General features: G+C 41.0%; 1 protein-coding gene across 1 annotated transcript in view; it reads right to left on the bottom strand.

Moving 5' to 3' along the window:
• Window positions 1-22,440, bottom strand: part of LOC102425937 (bifunctional apoptosis regulator) — a 28,174-nt gene extending 5,734 nt beyond the window's left edge. The window contains 7 exon segments of the mRNA XM_006109831.3: window positions 3,802-3,946; window positions 6,643-6,701; window positions 6,704-6,777; window positions 6,780-6,804; window positions 7,503-7,707; window positions 10,273-10,609; window positions 22,244-22,440. Coding sequence (XP_006109893.1) covers window positions 3,802-3,946; window positions 6,643-6,701; window positions 6,704-6,777; window positions 6,780-6,804; window positions 7,503-7,707; window positions 10,273-10,535 — 771 coding nt within the window. The 5' untranslated portion in view covers window positions 10,536-10,609; window positions 22,244-22,440.

Raw genomic sequence — 22,440 nt, forward strand, 5'->3', positions numbered from 1 at the left:
ACTGGACCGGAGGGCCGGAACAAAAGCATGGAGGGAGTGTTTGTGTGAACTAATATAAATTCAAAGTAATCATCATTACATAAAAGGGTACGGTTTTTTTTTTTTTTTTTTTAGTTTTATTCATTTCAAACGGGCCGGATCCGGCCCGCGGGCCGTAGTTTGCCCACGGCTGGTTTAAACTATGCACAGAAAATTTTCTAGAATAAAACAGAGCAAAATGCAATGCTAACTGTCTGAAACTCAGGTAGGATTATGGCAATTTATTTTCATTTTATTTACTTTTGTAAACTTTGCTACAATGAAGTGTACTCATATTTTTCCTGATTGTAAAAGTAACTAAAATAATTCAACTTACTTTATGCTACTAAGAATCAAACAAAACGGGCAAAAGATATGAATGGACACATCACCAAAGAAAATGTAAGGATGGCAAATAAGCATATTAACGCTCAGTCGACCAGTCATTATGACGTGCACTGACCACCAGGGGGCAGATGTCAATGCAGGAGAGGTCCCCTGGTGGTCAGTGCGCTCCCACAGCCAACCTCCCTCGACCTCCTCATCCCCCACCAAGAGGCCCTGATTGCCAGCTAGGTCAAGGGACTCTACCTGTGTATAAATTCATGCACTGGGCCTCTAGTGCTTTAATAAATTCTCAGGATTAGGGGTGTGGGGAGGGTGTGAAGAGGGACAGATGAAATAAGAATGCCCATGAGTCAATACATGTTGAATTTGCATATGAATAAATTCTTCCTTCTATTTTTGTTTATACATAAAGTTTTCTATAGTAAAAGATTACTTTAAAAAGGAACAACTTGTGAAATGGCTGATTCCAGATTTGGGTACAGAAAGGTACAAGAGTAACTTGAACATCTTGTCTTTGAGAAAGGAAAAGTATCAAAGACTAATGAGGTCATGTTGAAAGGATTCACTAGCAAGCACATTATTCTTCAATTCAAAAGTTAAATTTAAAAAACAAACTCAGAAAATAATTTGAGGAGCCTCCTCCTCAAAAAAGATGGAACAATATGAGCATCAATTAGAATAATTACTGAAATGTATTCAAACATATCAAGAATGTTAGTCTTCAGTTAATGTTCCTAAAGAGAGAAATTGGTCACCTTGGAGATTAACAGGGAGTCAAATCAGACTTCTGAAACAGCTAAATAAAGGGAAAGAATCAAACACTTAATCTGACTTTCTGGTCTAAACTGTTATTAGGGTAATCAAAATGGTTGTTGAAGGAAATCCCGCCCCCCCCCTTTTTTCAGATGTATTTCAGCTAACAAATGAAGAAAAATGAGCTCTGGCCAGGTGGCTCAGTTGGTTGGTACTTCGTCCCATACAACAAAAGGTTTCAGTTTGATTCCTGGTTAGGGCACATACGTAGGTTGCTGGTTCAGTCCCAGTCGGGGCAACGAATCTATCTCTCTCCCTCTCTCTCTCTCAAAAAAAAAAAAATCAATAAAATGATATCCTTAATGAGGACTAAAAAAAAAGAAATGAGAGAATTACAGTATCGCCATTTTGCAACCCTTAATGAACAATGAATCTAAACAATCAATGGTCACAGTGGCTGTAACCATAGAAAAGAGACAACTGTGCCAAAACCGGTTTGGCTCAGTGGATAGAGCGTCGGCCTGCGGACTGAAAGGTCCCAGGTTCGATTCCGGTCAAGGGCATGTACCTGGGTTGCGGGCACATCCCCAGTAGGAGATGTGCAGGAGGCAGCTGATCGATGTCTCTCTCTCATCGATGTTTCTAACCCTCTATCTCTCTCCCTTCCTCTCTGTAAAAAAATCAATAAAATATATTAAAAAAAAAAAAAAAAAAAAGAGACAACTGAACATTATAAACATTACTAGAGGCCTGATGCACGAAATTTGTGCATGGGTAGGGTCCCTAGGCCTGGCCTGCGATCAGGGCCGATCTTCTGCAGCTGCCAGCATCCGGTCCCTCCCCCCGCTACCAGTCTGTGTGTGGGGCAACTGGTAGGGTGATCCGGGCCCCGCTCACTTGCACCCACCTTGGCCTGGAGCCACCCACGTCCACCGCCACCCACCCCTGGTTCCCCGTTCCCCATCGGGTGATCGGAGCCTGCTGGCTAGGGGGGAGAGACTGAGAGGTTGGCTGGCAGGCCCCAATCAGGCAATCAGGGCCTGTGGGCAGCTTCTGCTTCAAGGGTCTGCCCCCTGGTGGTCAAAGCATGTCATAGCAACCGGTCGTTCCGCTGTCCGGTCATTTTGCATTTATATATATATATATATATATATATATATATATATATATATATATATATATATATATATATATGCCTCTTAATGGAAGAAAACACCATTACCTATGAGGTAGTCTTGCCAAATATGAAACTGAAACCAAAGCAAGCTCTAGATCAGTGGTTCTCAACCTTCCTAATGCCGCGACCCTTTAATACAGTTCCTCATGTTGTGGTGACCCCCAATTTCACTGTTACAAATTGAACATAATTAAAGCATAGTGATTAATCACAAAAACAATATGTAATTATATATGTGTTTTCTGATGGTCTTAGGCGACCCCTGTGAAAGGGTCGTTAGACCCCTAAAGGGGTCGTGACCCACAGGTTGAGCACTGCTGTTCTAGATCAAACTACTAGAGTACAGGATATGTAAGGGACAAAGGAACCTATTGGGTGACAACACAGAAAGACAACCAGCAAAATTCAAGATGTGGGAAAACTACAGGACAAGTTATTTGGTTTCTTCAACAAATACAGGGTAACAAAAACGAGGAGGAGGACCTATAGACTAAGAGACTTAGGAGACATAACAACCAAAAGTGGACTTTGTTTGGACCCTGTTTGGAACAAATCTACTGGGGAAAAAAATGATGTGGGATATTTGAATACTGACAAGTGATAATATATAGAGAATTATTTTAGGGGGTACAATGGTGGTATTTTAGTTATTTTTTTTCAGGCTTCATCTTGTTTTATTCTTTTTCCCCCCTTTTATAATTGAATTTATTGGAGTGATAATGGTTAATAAAATTATATAGGTTTCAGGCGTACAATTCTATACTACATCATCTGTATATTGTATTGTGTATTCAACTCCCCAAGTCAAGTCTTTAAAGGGCTCCTTAAGGCATAAATCTTCTCAGATTTTCAAAATAATCTTTAGGTGGGGGTATTATTGAAATAAACATGGCCCTGGTATGGACAGATGGCAGTTTTTTTTATCCTGCTTTTGGGTATGTTTGAAATTTCCCATACTAATAGTTTCTAGAAAAATCTAACTTCTAAAAATAACTTTGTGTCCTAACTTAGGTGAGACATAGACATATATGGAAATACTTTATTCTAAAGTATTGTTTCCCAACATTTTTTCATTATTACCCCTTAAGAAGCCCATAAAAGACATTTTTCATGAACTCCCCCACCCCACGCCCATGAATTGTTAATACCACATAAACATATACAGTTAATACAGAAATGAGAATAATCTCAGTGTACACCAACAGGAAAATGCATACATTGTCACAAACTTGTGCAATGGAAAACTGCCCACAAAGAAAACGAATGAACGGGAGCCACAGAGATAAACACCACTTGCAGAAGGACAGGCTCAGTTCACGCCTCTTAGGTTAAGGTTAAAAGCGTATAGAACAATGCTCCTAGTGCTTTGCTGTAGGAGTGTGGGACCTATAGAGAGGGTGGGAGGCAGGGCTTCAATCATATCTGTGATGTTTTAAGCAGTGGGCATGCAGGTGATTTATGTTGTTTTCTATACTTTTTTCAATTAAAAAAAATAAAGAATTCACCTTATATTCCCAGAGATTTTGGGGGGGCTTCACGCCTAGTGCTTTGACACGCTCCAATTCCATGAGGATGGCTCTTCTGTGGCTGCTGTTTTCTATGATATATGGTGCCCTTGAAAATTCTTCCTCTGTTAAAGTTAAAAGCAATCTGTGGTGGAGAAGGTGACAGGAGAATTTTTTTTGAGGTTGTGTACTGGAAGGAAACTTTCCACAGAGTTCCATCTTATCAACACAAATACTTTAGCCTTGAGGTAAGGTAAGACACCTAATATGTAAAATACCATTAATAACAGCAAACAATTGACTGCTTACTATTTGCCAATGACTATGTGAAAATACTTTCATAGCTCTGGCCGGTTTGGCTCAGTGGATAGAGCGTCGGCCTGTGGACTCAAGGGTGCCAGGTTCGATTCCGGTCAAGGGCATGTACCTTGGTTGCAGGCACATACCCAGTGGGGAGTGTGCAGGAGGCAGCTGATCGATGTTTCTCTCATCAATGTTTCTAACTCTCTATCTCTCTCCCTTCCTCTCTGTAAAAATCAATAAAATATATTTTTAAGAAAAAAAAAAGAAAAAGAAAATACTTTCATAAATCATCACTGATCCATTTAACAATTCTGTAGGGTAAGTGGCCTTATGCCCATTTTGTGGATGAGAAAACTGGCTCAGAGAAATAAAGTGACCTACCCAAGCCACACCCAGGCCTGCTTTGCTCCTAACCTTTGATCTTTCAGCTATGCACTCTGATCTCTCACATATTACTGTTTTTTATTTTTCCTTTTTTCTAAACATCAAAAGTGGGACAATTTTATTTATTTATTTATTTATTTATTTATTTATTTATTTGATTGGGGGGGGGGGAGAGAAACAGAGAGACATCAATGTGAGAGAGAAACACTGATTGGTTGCCTCCTGTAGGTGCCTCAACTGGGGATCAAACCCACAACCTGGATATGTGCCTTGACCTGGAATCGAATCTGACACTTTCTGGTGTATGGGATGACGGACGCTCCAACCAACTGAGCCACACTGGCCAGGGCTTGCTCTGTTTTTTAAAATTGTGTGTGCATAGAAAAAAAGTTGGGAAGAAAGCCAATAAAACATTATGACATTAGAAGTAGTTGTTTCGGGGTAGTGATTTAATAAAAATAATTGTAGATGTCTTATCTATCCCCTTTCATCAGAAAACACAAATCCACCTGCACAGTGATTCACTGTTAGAAACTCCCTTGCGCACTGGCAGGTGAGCCCCACACCACTGTTGGAGGACTGTGCACTGATGTCCTTTGTGGGCAATTTGCTAATATTTAAGTAGCAAAGATTTACTCCCTTTGATCCAGCAATTCCAGTTTTAGGAATCTGTCCTCTGGAAGAAAGGCAGTTATGCAAAGATATGTTGTATTAACTAGAATGTTTTTTAAAACCACAATTCTGGGCTGGGGGAGGGAGCACACTAACTTTTACACAAAAAATCCCCCAGACAATTACAGTGGGAGCATTCTGTTTACACAAAAGAGAGTCAAATATTAGAAGTTCAGTTCAGGGAGGAAAGTGACTGGGGTGGGAAGTGGGACAGTCAGGCAGCCTGGCAGTGAGTGGACTCCAAGTTTGAAACAAGCAGCTCCTCTCAGCACTGCATGGTGTTCTAAGTAACATCCCTACACAGTCCCTCCAAGGAAGGGAGGGATCCCAGCAAAGATGGACAGTGCTCTGGAAGGGCAGGGGCTTGTTGATGGGCAGAAGCAGGCCTCCTCAGAGCAACTTATCAGTTCCTCATACTAATGCGTTCCTCCAGGTACTTGCTACAGTGTGTGTGAAACTGTCTATAAAAGGAAAAAAATAATCCAAATATTTTTTGGTAGAGATCAATTAAATAGACTCTAGCACAGAGGTTGCCAACCTTTCGGACCTCACAGACCATCAGTGGTCTGAGGACCACCAGTTGGCAACCGCTGCTCTACCATATATACATGCATGTGTCTATATGTACATGTACACAAATATGTAAATATAGACACAGATCTATTTAGTGCACCGTATTTTCAGTTTAAAACAGTTTGACAGTTCCTCAAAAAGTTAAACACACACTTATGACCCAGCAATTGCACTCCCAGAGTACTGAAATATATGTCCACACAAAAACTTGTACACAAATGATCACAGTGGAATTGTTCATAATAGGCCCAAACTGGAATCAACCCAAATCTCCATAAACTACAGAATGGATAAATAAAATGTGGTATAGTCACATAATGGAATATTATTCAGCCATAAAAATGAATGCTACAACTTGGATGGACCCTTAAAACATGATATGAAAAAGCCAGACATAAAAGGCCACATATTGTATAATTCCATTTATATGAAATACTCTGAATAGGCAAATACACAGAGACAGAAAGTAGAATGGTGGTACATAGGGCAGAGTGATGGGGGATACAAGGATTGAGCTTTCTTTTTGGGGGTGATGAAAATGTTCTAAAACTAGAACATTATCATATCTGTGAATACATTAAAAACCACTGACTGCCCTAACCGGTTTGGCTCGGTGGATAGAGCGTTGGCCTGCAGACTGAGGGGTCCCAGGTTCGATTCCGGTCAAGGGCATGTACCTTGGTTGTGGGCATATCCCCGGTGGGGCGGGGTGGGGAGGGTGCAGGAGGCAGCTGATTGATGTTTCTAGCTTTCTATCCCTCTCCCTTACTCTCTGTAAAAAATCAATACGATATAAAACAAAACAAAACAACAAAAAAACCCAACCCACTGACTATACACTTTAAATGGTGAATTTTCTGGTATGTAAATATGTCTCAATAAAGCTGTTTTAAAAAATTTGCTCCTCACCTTCCATTTACTCTTTCGGCTAAAAACCTGTCTCTGTAGAGAGAGGCCCAAGGGCCCAGGCCCAAGGGCCCAGCTGCTCCAGCCAGAGGACAACTTCTTCCGCTGTCCATTTGGCCACAGCCTTGTGGACCAGCTGCTCCAGTGATACACGAGCAGGACCACCTGGGGAAAAGTGACAAGGACTTTAAGACACAGAAAAGTTAGGGGTGCCAGTTTCTAAATATGTGAATGTGGGGCAGGGAAGGGAAGAGGCTGAGCTAGCAGGGAATTATGCCAAGTCTGTACACAGAAGCAGGGCAAGGCCAGTGCCAGAAAGCGGGGGAGCACAACTCTTGGCAGGCTCAACTCTCTGCTGATTGTTGGGTCGTAGGGGAACAGAGACAGGAGCGGGAGGGACTCTTCACAGGGTGCCTGGGAACACCGAACCCATGACTCCATCAACCCGGCCAACATGACTAACTCATGTGCTTTTTCTATTGAAAAATTTATAACATATAGATTTCTGTAGCATGGAACTTAAATAAAGGAAATAGTCTTTACATTGGGAGTTAGTAAAAGGCTGTGCTCAGGACACTATCAAGGCAGACATGGTCTCATATTCCAGTTCTGACACGTATTTCCTCATCTCTAAAATGGGAGGAAGATGAAATGAGAGAAAGCTAACATTTACTGGGCTCTGACTATTATGTTGTCGACTTGAGTAAGCAACATCCTCAAAGACTCATACAACCCAGCAGATTTCAGTGAATGCACTGAATTACCACAAACAGCTATGTCATCAATCATTTAGGTTATTTAAACAGAACTGACTTCAGTAGAAACCCTGGGAGGTGGGGACAGTGAAAAAGTTATCAACTTACTGCCACACCAGTTAAAGCTGAGAGCACTCCTGAAAAGAATCCCCCTCCTCTCTGCTGATTCACTCGGCCTGCGTTGGGAGCTAAAGAAATCTGATCATTCCCATATTTTTGAAAGGCTGCAAGGCTCTGGACTATGTCATTATTCTGCTGAACGTCTTCCAATCGCATCCTAACGGCATCAGGAAATAACTTTTCAATGGCATCCCTATGGAGAACAGAAAAAAATCACAACAGAGTTGTTTTGCTAAATATACTTACAATGTCTAAAAGCCAAAACAATACTGTCAACATTTAATAATATGCAAGTACTCTAGTACTTTTGAAACAGTAAAAAAATGGGAAATGACCCATTTTTAGGGGACATATTAGGAAAACAGCTAAATAAAACACAGTATATTCATACAATGGAACACTACATAGCTTTAAAAATGAATTTACTGGATATCACTGTTTATCAAGATGGATAAATTTAAGACATACATAGTGTTGAATGAAAACAGTAAACTTTAATTGATTTTTTTTTTTTACAGAGAGGAAGGGAGAGGGATAGAGAGTTAGAAACATGGATGAGAGAGAAACATCGATCAGTTGCCTCTTGCACACCCCTTACTGGGGATGTGCCCGCAACCAAGGTACATGCCCTTGACCAGAATCGAACCTGGGACCCTTCAGTCTGCAGGCTGACGCTCTATCCACTGAGCCAAACCGGTCAGGGCTGAAAACAGTAAACTTTAGAACTATACAGATAGAATACCACTGATATGAGAAAGTGTTTGCATTTCTTATTGGCATATATATATATATATATATTTTAAAGTCTGAAAGAAATCACAACTAAGTCATAACTGAAGTTACTCTGGGACAAAGGAAGGAAGGATTATAAGATGGAGAGGGGGTCAAAGGGATTTTTAGCTTTATCAGTAATGCTCTAATATTTTAAAAAGAATGTAAACAAATGAATGTATGTATGTATTGCTTAGGTTATTAAAAATTAATTCGTGCCCTGGCCGGATAGCTCAGATGATTAGAGCATTGTCCCAATACACCAAGGTTTGATTCCTGGTCAGGGCACATACAGTCAACCAATGAAAGCATAAAGAAATGGAACAAATCAGTGTTTCTCTATCTCTTTCTCAAAAAAAAAAAAAATTAATTTGTAAAAAAAGAAAAATGTCACCCTGACCGGTTTGGCTCAGTGGATAGAGCATCGCCCTGCAGGCTGAAGGGTCCCGGGTTTGATTCCGGCCAAGGGCATGTACCTTGGTTGCGGGCACATCCCCAGTCGGGGGTATGCAAGAGGCAGCTGATCGATGTTTCTCTCTCATTGATGTTTCTGACTCTCTAGCCGTCTCCCTTCCTCTCTGTGAAAAATCAATAAAAAATATATTTAAAAAAAAAAAGAAAAGAAAAAAGTGAAGTTGAGTAGTAAGAGAAAAGATTAACCATCAAGACCAAAGTGTTTGTAAATACACCTCCTGTGAAAAAGAGAAAGTTGAATTAATGTTTTCATGGAACTTTTTGGTACTCTATTAATACCAAAACAACAACAGAAGAAGAGACAAGGAATTTAGTCTCAAAGACCTCATAATAAGCAACATCCCCAAAGAACTTTAAACATTACGAACATTATGAGTGGAATAACCTGATAACTGAAAGGTGTATTGCCATTTATTGTGTGATGCTATGTATGCAATAGAACCTACTTCAATTAATGTGTTAGCTGGCACAGAGGTTAGTCAAAGACTATGAAAGTCAGCATCAAACCAGTTATTCAGAATTATAGTTACTAGAGGCCTGGTGCACAGATTTGTGCAGCGGTGGGGTCCCTTGGCCTGGCCTATGGGGATCGGACCGAAACTGGTAGTCCGACATTCCCCGAGGGGTTCTGGAGTGCGAGAGGGCACTCTGTAAATTTGCTCAGCAGATCCTGCCCCCTGGTGGTCAGTGCGCGTTATAGCTACTGGCTGGTCGGCCAGTCACTTAGGCTTTTATATATATAGATAGCATTTTCCCCATTAGACCTAGAGTGTTTTCATTGAATACACATCAATAAAAAGTATTATATGGCCTGGCTGGTGTGCCTCAGTGGTTGAGCGATGACCTGTGAAGCAGGTCACAGTTTGATTCACGGTCAGGGCACATGCCCAGGTTGCAGGACTGATCCCTAGTGGGGGGTGTGCAGGAGGCAGCCAATCAATAATTCTCTCTCATCACTGATGTTTCTATCTCTCTCCCCCTCTCCTTTCCTCTCTGAAATCAATTAAAAAATATATATACATATATATATATTTAAATATATTTTATTGATTTTTTACAGAGAGGAAGGGAGAGGGATAGAGAGTTAGAAACATCGATCAGCTGCCTCCTGCACACTCCCCACTGGGTATGTGCCCGCAACCAAGGTACATGCCCTTGACCGGAATCGAACCTGGGACCCTTGATTCCCCAGGCCAACGCTCTATCCACTGAGCCAAACCGGTTAGGGCTAAAAAAATATTTTTAAAAAAGTATTATATGGCAAAGGATTACAAGCAATGGTCTGATAAGGAGAATTTCTTTTATTTATAACAAATATAAACAAATCACAGTCACCTATGAGGAAGGGAGTTTGGATTTTCAGGTCCTTGAGCTCCCTGATTTACATTCCAGCAAATCCAGAATGACCACAGTGGAGGTCAGCTCTGTGTGTCTGTTTTTCAGACATGGCTGCCCCATTAAGAGAAACCATATCGAACAAGCAGTATGTGCTACCAACATGGACTGAGCATACCTGAGGAGAATATTGACTTTGGGGAAACCTTCCCATTTTTCTCTGCATTCTGGACACTCTGTTTTCTTTGAAGAGGTCCACCATAAAGCTAGGCAGTGCCGGCAGAAGCTGTGCCCACAGTTCAAGGTGGTGGGGTTAATCAGGATGTCGTAACAGCAGTGGCAAGAAAATTCACTAACAGAAATCTGAGGGCTGGTGCTCTCGAGGGGATCATCTTTCTCAAGGGTCATCGTGTTCAGGTCATGTTGCTGAGACTCCTCCATCTCTTAGCAAATTGTGGGATTCACAGGCATAGAAAATTTCAGACTTAGAATACTGCTGTAAAGCATCGTTAAATCTAGAAAAAGAGAGAGACAGCAACAGAAATAGGACAATTAGTTTAGTAGGTATTTGAGATTACTGCCATTCAATTAAAGCTAATTTTTAAATGTGACACATTTGATTTCTAAAAATTCACATTCCAAAAACCAGATAAACATTATTGAATTTCTTCCTGGCCTGTCTTACTTTTGAAAATTAGGTAAAGCAAAATAGTGTAGTGGCAAGTTCAACAGACTTGGGAGGCAGTGTGAATTCTAGATCCTACTCTTTCACTAATTTCTTCTGAAAATGTAATTTCTCTAGTCTCAGTTTTCTCAATTAAAATCTTTTCAGTGGGTGTGATTTAAAATAAACCAGCTTCTTGGCCCGGTGAAATGTCTGGAGTTGGCAATAATAGATGTATTTCAGTTTGGCTCAGTGAATAGCGCGTCGGCCTGCAGACCAAAGTTCCCGGGTTCAATTCCGGTCAAAGGCATCTACCTTGGTTGCAGGGTCCTCCCTGGCCTGGGCCCTGATCGGGGCTCGTGCAGGAGGCAATCAATTGATGTGTTTCTCTCACATTGATGTTTCTCTCTTTCCCTCTCTCTTCTGCTCTCCTTAAAAATCAATGGAAAAATATCCTGGAGTGCAGATTAACAACAACAAAATGTATTTCATGTAAATAACACATTTTGTCCAAATAAATCTGCCTTTCCTTTAGGTAATTATTTATTTCATAGCCATTTGATTTCAGAGGCTCCCACAGGAGCAGTTCCAAGAAGTAAGTGAAGCCTTTTTTTTGAGGTGCTCTGTGCCCGATCAACCCCACCATGGCTCAATATTACCCTTTTCCCCAAATCAACCCAAACATGCATATCATGCCCTCTGGATCTGGCCAATTTGGTGCCAGAGAAATATGCTAATATCACTAATATGCAAATGGCAAAGGATCCATTCTCTTCTTATTCTCATCTAAGGCTCATGAGACTTTTTTATTAAGAGGCAGTATGATGGAGAATACCATGGAGTTAGAATCTCAACTCTCCAACTCACTAGCTCTGTGACTGTGCATAAAATTTCTTGAGCTCCCTGGGCCTTTTTGTCAGCTATGAAATGGTGGTAACAATACAAAACCTTTAAGACTTACTGTGAGGACTAGAGACCATGACAGTAAAGTGGCTAGGAGTGTGGTTAAACAGGGGCTAAAAAATGATTATTCATTGTGTTCCTGGTATTATCACAGTGTAGGCACTAGTGGGTGAGTTTCTCAATGTCGCTATTGTGAAAGAAAAAATGTAAATCAGTCACACTGATCACACTGAGTTCAGTTTACACTTTGCAGGCACAGTAGGTACGAACACAAGTCCCAAGTCTGGCCAGTGTTGCTCAGTGACTGAGCGTTGACCCATGCCCCAGGAGGTTGCCAAATTCAATTCAGGGTTGCAGGCTTGGTCCCCAGTAGGGGACATGAAGGAGGCAGCCGATGATGTTTCTCTCTCATTGATGTTTTATCTGTCTCTCCCTCTCCCTTCCTCTCTCTGAAATCAATAAAAACATATTGAAAAAAAGAAAAGAAAAAAAGAACACAGGTCCCAGGATTGGGCTGCCTTGGTTCTTACCCCACCTCTGCCCTTTACCAGTTGTGGGTCTCGACCTCTTTGAGTCTCAGCTTTCTCAAGTATAAATGGGGGTGGTAATAGATTTACCTCATCAGGAGTTTTTTTGTTTGTTTGTTTATTTTTAAGATTCCAAGAATTTTTATCACCAGTTGAAGAGTCCATATTAACCTGAGAATATGGGTCACTCTGTATCACTGAATCAATCTTTTTTTAAAAAAGGCATTTTTCAATTACAGTTGACATTCAATATTATATTTGTTTCAGCTATTCATTAGGAGGTTTTAAGGATGAAATAAGAGAATGCAAGTAAAGTGCCTAGTACAGAGCTGGGCATATGGCAATTTACCTGATTTTCAAATGCAGTGATAAGGGAATTTTATCACCCTTTATAAGGTGAACATTTTTACATAGAACATGATAACACTATAATTTAAATTAGCAAATCTATAAACAAAGACTAGAAGAAAATACAATGAAGTATTAGTAGTGGGTGTGTTGAGTGGAGAGGGTCATGATTGTTTGGTTTTTCTTTGTACTTATGGAGTTGTTCTTAATGAAAATGTCTGACATTATAATAATTGTAAAATATATATATATAAAATTATAAAAAGTATACTGTATTATATTTCTTTTGGCCAAACACTAATGGGAGATTTTCAACTCAGAATACTAACAGAACTAAATTTTAAGCTTAGTGTTAATTTTTTTTTTTAAATATATTTTATTGATTTTTCACAGAGAGGAAGGGAGAGATAGAGAGTTAGAAACATCGATGAGAGAGAAACATCGATCAGCTGCCTCCTGCACATCCCCTACTGGTGATGTGTCCGCAACCCAGGTATATGCCCTTGACCGGAATCGAACCTGGGACCCCTCAGTCCGCAGGCCGACGCTCTATCCACTGAGCCAAACCAGTTCCGGCGAAGCTTAGTGTTAATTTAAATAAATAATAGTTATTTACAATTGATGGTAGCAAAGAGGGAAATAATTTTTTGTATAGGTCTATTAAAAACTGTTCTATTTGAGCCCTGACCAGTTTGGCTCAGTGGATAGAGAGTTGGCCTGGGAATCAAGCGGTCCCAGGTTCGATCGGTGTTTCTCTCTCATCGATGTTTCTAACTCTCTATCCCTCTCCCTTCCTCTCTGTAAAAAATCAATAAAATATATTAAAAACAAAACAAAACGTTCTATTTGGAAGAAAAGAATCTAAATAAATGTTCTTAATGACAAATTCTAAATTATTTCTGATAATCACATTTGCTCATTACTTGTATGTTTAGGAACACTTTTTGTTGTTATTAATCCTCACCTGAGGATATATTTTCTATTGATTTATTTTTTATTTTAGAGATAGCAGAAAGGAGGGTGAGATGGGGAGAGAGAAAAAAAATCAATGTGAGGACAGGGAAGGCTGGGGGCAGGGGTAGCAGAGAGTGAACCTGCAACCCAGATACGTGCCTTTGACCAGGAATTGAACCTGAGACCCTTTGATGCACAGGCTGATGGTCTAACCACTAAGCACCCTGGCCAGGGCTATTTAGGAACCTTGAAAAATTTTCTAAGTGCTTTACTTTGTACAGTCTCTTCAAATTGCTAAAGAAGTGAGAGATCTTATATATAGGTTTTTGGAAAAAGAAATCATTTTGAGTAGTTTCTTTACTTGGTTAATAGTTATTAAACAACTACCATGTGGATAGTATCATCCCAGGAAATAACTGAAACACTGCTATTTATTGAACTTTTCCTATGAGCTTGGACATTGGGAAGGCCCTTTAGGTACATTCATATTCACATCTGGACTCAGTGTCAAAGGAAAGATACAAGGCTTCCATTGAGGGCTGGGCAAGGGGTCAGAAAAGATGGGCCTGACTTGGGCGCTGCTCTCAGTATTTTCATAGGGAGCAATGAGTGATATAGGAGCTACAGGTCAGATACAGGGTTTTATGTGCCTGGTTAAAGACAGGTGAGCCAATGGGAGCACATAAAGGTTTCAGAGGCAATGAGATCAGATAGCTGTGCATTAGGATAATAAATCTCATCAAGAAGGATTAGGTTGGAACAAGTTACAAATGAACTGTTATCACTGCTGGAACTAAGGTGACAAAAATGAAAATGGCAAAGGTAGTAAAAGAAAGGGATCAATCTATCTAGAAGATGTTAAGAAAATAATTTATGGGCTCTGGTTGGGTAGCTCTGTTGGTTAGAGTGTTGTCCCGATACATCAAAGTTATGAGTTTGATCTCTGGTAAGAACACATACAAGAGGCAACTGATGAATGCATGAATAAGTGGAACAAATCGATGTTTCTCTCTTTTCTCTAAAATCAATAAAAACAGAATAGTAGTATTTCTAATAATAATAATAATAATAATAATTATTATTATTATTTGTGGACTTTGGTGCCTAGAGAGAAAGAAAAATCCAAGATGCTGGCTAGGTTTCAGAACTGGGGAAGAAGAACAGTACATCTGATAGAAATAGGTCACTGTAAACAGATGGGGCCATCTTGGAAAGGTTAGTTGGATTTTAGAAAAGTTGAGTTTGAGGTGATGTACAACTGTCTAGTGAGCAACTGGAGACACAAACAGAAGTTGGGAGTTAAAAGTGAGGCCAAATGCCCTGGTCAATTTGGGTCAGTGGACAGAGCATTGGCCCATGGATTGAAGGGTCCCAGGTTCGATTCTGGTTAAGGGCACATACCTTGGTTGCAGATTCGATCCCCAGCCCTAGTTGGGGTGTGTGTGGGAGGCAACCAATCGATGTGTCTCTCTTACATCAATATTTCTGTCTCACCCCTCCCTTCTACTCTCTCTATAAATCAATGAAAAATTGCCTCAGGCGAGGATTAAAAAAAAAAAAGAGTGAGGCCAAGTGTATGAATTTCAGTCATTTGCAGAGAAATGACTGTATATGAAGTTAATTTCTCACAAATTAGCCTTTTAAAACTAGAATGCCCCAGTAGTTCCTAGCTTACCAGATCTGAAAGTTTGTTTTTCATGAGAGAAAACAAATCACCCACTGACATCAAAGTGTATTTCATAACTCATATTTTGAAAAATTGAGGTGGCCACTGTTTGATAATTGTCTTCAACAAACTAAAAACTGCATGCACTTTGGACTACACCTTAGGAATTTGGCTAGTTTCATTTTACCCTAAATTCAAAAAGTGAAAGTTAACAGAAAAAATACACATCTTAACCAAATTCAGTAGATCTTTTCTGCTGTTTCTACCTGTATGTATTAGGGTTATTGCCATTAAAAAAAAAAAAAAGCAGTACTTCTAAAGGATGAAAGTGCCTCTTCAGTGATAAAATCGAGCTGAGACACTAAAGTTCCCAGCTGTGGGTTCTGACTAAACACACCCTCCTCCGCTGGTTGTGATTAAATGCTTCTTTGAGAAGGCCCAGTGTTCATGAGGATGCTTATAGCTGTTCTCAGCACACTCAGCAGCAGGTTGGAGCTGCGAGGTTCCTGGCTTTTTCTGAGTTGCTTCACAAGTATGTGTTAGAACATCCCTGTAGCCTCCTGGTCTTTTCCCCTTGTCTCAAAGGCCTCAGGGAGACGGGTGGGCCTACGGTTAGGATTGTGGCAAGACAGTCATCCCATTCCCACCTCGAGTGCCCCGTTCACATGGATACGCTTTGATTTATGTTTAGTTATCACATGAAATTACAAGTGTTAACTACCTAGTTCAAAACTAATGGAAAGAATGCCTGAATTTGGAAAAGTCCACCAAACTTCAAAGACAAGTTTAAATTTTTTAAAATAGATTTTTTTATTGATTTCAGAGAGGAAGGGAGAGGGAGAGAGAAACATCAAACAGCTGCCTCCTGCACGCCCCCTACTGTGGAGGGAGCTGGCATCCTAGGTATATGCCCTGACTGGGAATTTAGTGAACCTGTGATCTTTTGTTGCATGGGAGATGCTCAACCAACTAAGCCAGGGCATCGACAAAATGTTTTGTAGTTGTTGTTAATCCTCACCTGAGGATATTTTCCCATTGATTTTTAGAGAGAGTGGAAGGCAGTGAGGAAGAGAGAGAAACATCGACGTGAGAGAGACACATTGATTGTCTTCCACATGCCCCAACTGGGCTGGGGACTGAACCTGCAACCGAGGTACATGCCCCTGACCAGGAATCAAACCCATGACCCTTCAGTGTGCAGGCCAACGCTCCAACTATGAACCACACTGGCCAGGGCAATAATTTTTAAAATTACTGCTTCTATTCTGCTTTAGACTCAGAGGATAGATAACCCTACTAAGCAGACGCAGTGTGTGAAAGGCTCTGGAGGAACTCGAAGGCAGGGATTAAGTCTAAAAATTCTAAGTAGGCTTTATTGTCATCATATCCCCAGAGACCTAGGTCAAAATGAATGGAGTGAGAGTTTGTGGGCTCTTCTATGAATCAAATATTTTATACAAGGCCTTTAAAGACACTTATTTTAATTTTTGGAGGTATTATTTACTTCCTGATTCTGAGAGACTGTGTGATGCACCTTAGTTTTAAAATCTGAAGATAGGACCTGGCTGTTGTGGTTCAGTGGTTGAGCGTTGAACTATGAACCAGGAGTTCACAGTTGGATTCCGGGTCAGGGCACATGCCACAGTAGCAGGCTCCGATCCTCAGTAGGGGGCATGCAGGAGGCCGCCGACCAATGATTCTCTCTCATCATTGATGTTTCTATTTCTCTCCCTTTCCCTTTCTCTCTGAAATTTAAAAAAAAATAAAAATATATATTTATGTATATATAATAAAATCTGGAGATAGGTTGTGAGACCCAGTTCCACTATTTAAGAACCATGAGATCATGGAGAAATAATTTATTCTCTCCAAGTCTAACATTAGCATATGCAAGGAACGGGGTTACTACTGCCCACCTCATAGGATGCATGTTAGTTCTTGCACTTAGGAAGTGTTTACTAAATGTGGTCTCTTCTTCCATATCATATTCCAGCTGGATAACACTTCCCAACTCATACAACTGAGGAATCCCTAAAGTTGTTCTCATGTCCATGCCATATAATCAACTCATTCTAACAGCTCACCAATGTAACTTTTAAAACACCTGGAGACATATTACTTCCTGAAGAACATACCATCTCTAAAATTTCAGTGTTAACAAATGACATACAATCTTAAAAAGTATTAATATGTGAAATATGGCATGAATATCACATATATGAACAAACTGTATAGTTAACCTTTTCTAAGATGTTCATGGGTTTGGTCTATTGGTTTTGATAGAAAAAATGATCACAGTCTCCAATAATGGGCAATTTTAAGATATCTATCACCATAACCTTTTTTTATGGTTTTCCAAAGAAATACCTAATTGGCATGTATAGCTATCGGAAAAAAATCTATGAAAAAAGGGGGCTGAGATACAAACAATCTCCCAGTAATTAATTCTATGTAATGAAAGAACCTGGAATGAACTTGGCTATTCCTCCTTTGGAAGCAAAGTTATCTGATCTGGTCAGTATCCAGAGGGCTACTATCTCATGATTACTATGCTGTTACCTGTTTGATTCTTTAGTCACCCAACAGGCACTCAATTAATACATTTTATTGAGTTTATAACAAAAGAATGCATTAATTCTGAGTTCAAGTTAAGAATTTTTACACCTTAGCTTATAAAGATTCATTATGTAATGATTATTAATTCTCTAAGACTGTGGTTGGCAAACTGCGCCTCATGAGCCACATGCGGCTCTTTGGCCCCTTGAGTGTGGCTCTTCCTAAGCCTTAGGAGTACCCTAATTAAGTTAATAACAATGTACCTACCTATATAGTTTAAGTTTAACAAATTTGGCTCTCAAAAGAAATTTCAATCGTTGTTCTGTTGATATTTGGCTTTGTCGACTAATGAGTTTGCCGACCTCTACTCTAAGAGATCATAATCTTCAAACTGGTTTGTTCAGTGGTATATAATTATAATTCTACCTCTTCATTCAACAAGACACTTGTTGTGATTAGAGTACATACCTAATGCTTTAGGAATAATTCTTTGAAGGGCAAATTTATAGGGATTCTAGCCTGAAAATTATGATCTCAATCATTTCTTAGCAGAGCTGTTCACTACAAGAATAAAAATATTTTGGCTTTATATGGGCCTCTAATTAGACCATTTCTTCTCAATACACATTACCTGACATCAGAGAATATTGACAATTGCTAACATTTACCGAGCCCTTAAATGTGAAAGGCATAAGAATCCCAAGGGATAATTATTACTATCATCTCTATTTTATAGACAAGAAAATGGAGGCCCAAATCCTGGTCTGACTTAAAAGTTTGTCCTCATAACACTACATTATCCCAATAATGTAATCAATAACAGTTATTAGTTCAAAGGACCGAGTTGCTGCTTTATTATCAAGGCCACATCAGAGAGCTGCTATTGCAAAGCTGAGAAGTCCAAACTAGTGAAAACAAACTAGAATCTAAGAACACTGCATTTTGAAACATGAACTCTCACATGTGACTCCTAAAGTGAGTATGCTGTCTAGGAGATAAATAAGCAAACATTCACAATAGAAATAGGGGTGAGGGTGGTTGGGAGCACCCCATTTCTGGCACCCAAGTCCACCTCTGGGGACATCACTATAAACACTACCCAAATACTACAGACATTAGTAAATGTTCAAAGAGTGACTACGCATTTCTAGTGACTATGAAATTAAAAAAAAAAAAGTGCCCAAATGTAAGCAGGGCAAGAGTCAGCAATGGCAATAAAAGAGACTTACGTGCACTTCTGGCAGGTGGCAAAAATTGGCTTTCCTTAAGAGAAGCCTTTACAAGAGAAGCATTTCCAGGCTCTTAGCATACAGAACCTTGTGTTTCTCTGGCTCCAAATAGATCTTCTTTCTGGATGAGGTCAGAAATCACTAGGACAAAGGTGGCTAGTAGCTCACTGGATGTTGACTTGCTGCCTGAACTTTTGCACCCGTGATTTACTGCCTATTAGTGGTGTTGAGCAAGAAGAAAGAGCACATTGAGAAGGGTGTCCTGGCTCTCTCTAGAGACTGTCCTCTTTCTTTTCTGTTACACAGCATATATTCAATGACCTATCCTGTATTAAATGCTGTAGAAATACAATAACTCAGAAAGTTATCAAAAAACTACTGGTAAGTACCAGTAAACTATACTTATAACTCTTGTTTATAAGCGATTCTATTATGATTCACATATTAAAAACTGACATGTCCTTTTCAGGTTTAGCTTGCTCTTACACTTTTTGCACATTACTGTTTGAGTAGTCTTTGCCTCTTTGACCAAATCCTGAGGTCAGAAACCAACTGACAGAATTCCATCATCACCCCTGAGTTGCAGGCACAAAGCTGGGCTCCAGAAATTTGTAAATGAAAATCAAATCAACAAAAATTGACTCCCTAACACAGTAATTTCCTAGATCCTCCATCAGAATCACCTGGGAAGTTTGATGATAGTAAATGCTGGTTAATATCCATAACAACTTCCAGAGTGCTCAAACCAAACAATTCACTACGCATGTGCGCTCGGAAAGGACTCTGGGGTGTGCCTTGGGGGGCTGGAAGAGGGAGTAAACCTCCTTCCTATTGGCCTTTCAGAGGGGAAGAAGATATCACCAAAGAATATCTGAGAGGGAGGCTCAGGAATGCACATGTTAAACAAGCCCCTCAGGAGAGATTCGTATGCACACAGAAGTTTGGTAACTACACAGCTGTTCTGTACAGGAACATCGCCTTTTATTGTGCTTCTATTTACACTTGGAGTGCGGGTGAATTTCCCGCCAAAATATAAGATGGCTCTGTCTTTTGGTTTTGTTCCATCCACCAAAAGGGTGGATTACAAACAAATATTTGGTAATACGCAGTTACAATCGGCCCGAGTTTACTCTGATGTAGGTCTGTACAAAAAACATTTATATGCCCTAAATATATGTTTCAGACAACATATGGGTAAGGTATGAACAGAACAGTTTCAGTAACACTACTAATCTCATGTGCTCCTCTCTCTAGTCCCTCCACTCACCACTGCCCAAACCATCCTCCTGAAACACAATTCTGACCAAGCCCTTCCTTTCCTCAAGCCAGTTCCACCAATTATTTGTTGTGTGACCTCAGGCAAATCGCTTAGCCTTTGTTCCTGTTTCCTCATCTGTAAAATGGGGATATTCTAGTATCTTCCTGATAGGGTTGTTGATTAAATGAATTAGCATGTACACAGCTCTGAGAATAGTGCCTGGCCCATAGTGCAATTTAAGTGTTAACTATTATTATTATTGTGATTATCCCCTACTATGCACCTATTCATACTCTAGTCCCACATATTAATTTCTGCTCCTTGCTCATTTTTCCATATCATACTGTTCCCTCCATCTGTAACACAGCTCCACACCATCTAAGCCAAGTGTCCAGCTGACAAGACCCAAATTAACTTTTTATTTGAACGTCTTTAATGACTATATTCCCCCCTCCCCCATTAACCCTTCCTGCCTCTGTGCATTAATATACCAGTAACTTTTATCTGTGCATGTTTCCTCATCTCAAAGACTGTAATTTCCCTGGAGAAGCTGGTATAGTTCAGTCAGTATAGTCTCCAGAATGAGAGACCTGGGTTTCAAAGCAGGTCTCATTTATTCTCCCTGAGCCTCTAAGTTCCCATTTATAAGTTCAGGATAATAATATATACTCCGGCCCTGGCTTGTTTGGCTCAATGGATAGAGTGTCAGCCTGCGAACTGAGGGGTCCCGAGTTCGATTCCAGTCAAGGGCACGTGCCCAGGTTGCGGGCTAGATCCCCCGTGGGGGATGTGCAGGAGGCAGCCAATCAATGATTCTCTCATCATTGATGTTTCTATCTCTCTCCCTTTCCCTGCCTCTCTGAAATAAAATAAATATATTTAAAAATATATATATATACTCTGAAGGAGGCTTAAGTGATAACTTCTAACCATAGAAACTACTGTATGGTCTATAGGTATTAAAATTAATAGTTGTCCTTACTGAGTGCCAGCTATATAAGTAGTGCCAGCACCAAGCACTAGAGCTTTTTTTAAAAAAAAAAAAGAGGAAAGAAAGAATATAGAACTGGAGAAACAGTATTTTATCAAGTTTATGGAGATAGGCAGGAAACAAAACAGCCATAACATAAACAAACCAAACAATTCACTACGCACGTGCGCTCGGAAAGGACTCGGGTGTGCCTTGGGGGGCTGGAAGGGGGAGTAAACCTCCTTCCTATTGGCCTTTCAGAGTGTGACATAAAGGCAACCCCCAATGGACTAACCAATGGGCTTCGGTGAGGAGGACCCAACGGCGACATTTGAGGGCACAACAGCTATTGACTCACTTCTCTTCACCAAAGTAGGAGGGCAGCCGCCTGGGGCACTGACAGGCCCTGCCTGCCAAAGATTCCGTTAGACACACAGCCTGAATCTCATTTGCCTATTTTTTAAAAAAATAAAATTCCCTTTTGCACAAGTTCAGATTTCTGCCCGTAAGTACGGAACCACAGAGCTGGTTCTAGTCTAGCCCATCCCCAGTGTGAATGTGCGATTTCACTTTCGCCTTTCTGCGCGCCCGTTATCCCGTTTTAAAACGGGAGCAATCGTTCCGTTTTGTGGCAGGTAGTGCCTCGCCAATTAGACCTGAAGCCCAGCCTGGCATTTATCAGGAGCCTAATAAATTCTGATCGCATTGTCGCAGGCTGCGGCAGGTGCTCCTCGGGGACGCCAGTCGTCCCCTTTCATCGTGGAAGCGACACCCCCTCCTTCTCGCCCTGGGGAGATGCCGGAGCGACAGGCTGTGCTGACCCTCGAGGGGACACCAGCGAGGCCCGCCGACCCGCCGTGCCGACGTAGGGCTCCCGGGAAGGGATGGGGGAAGTTGGCCAAGAGGGGGGTTTACACCTCAAGGCCAGGGCTGAGGTTGCTCAGAACTCGGGCCTGGATCAAGAAAGCCCCGCGCGCCTCCTCGGACCTCGAACCTCACGCCCGTTCTGTACACCCCGCCCCGAATTCGAGCCTGGGTCGCCCTCTCGCTATCACCCGCCGCGCGGCTGCTTACCACTGCGCTCAAGCCGGGGCCCACCCGTCCGCTGCCCCAGGCTGGACCCCGCGGAAGTAGAGGAGGTGGCAGCTTCACTTCCGGAAGTAACCTAAGGCGCCAGGGAAGGTGCCCGGGGCTCCGACCATAGAGGAAAGGTCGCACTTGTTTCCCAGCTCCCCCACCCTGCGACCTCCCCGCTGCCTAGAGCGGCCACT

This window comes from Myotis lucifugus, unplaced genomic scaffold (genome assembly GCF_000147115.1).
Source record: "Myotis lucifugus unplaced genomic scaffold, Myoluc2.0 scaffold_651, whole genome shotgun sequence".
Lineage (NCBI taxonomy): Eukaryota > Metazoa > Chordata > Mammalia > Chiroptera > Vespertilionidae > Myotis > Myotis lucifugus.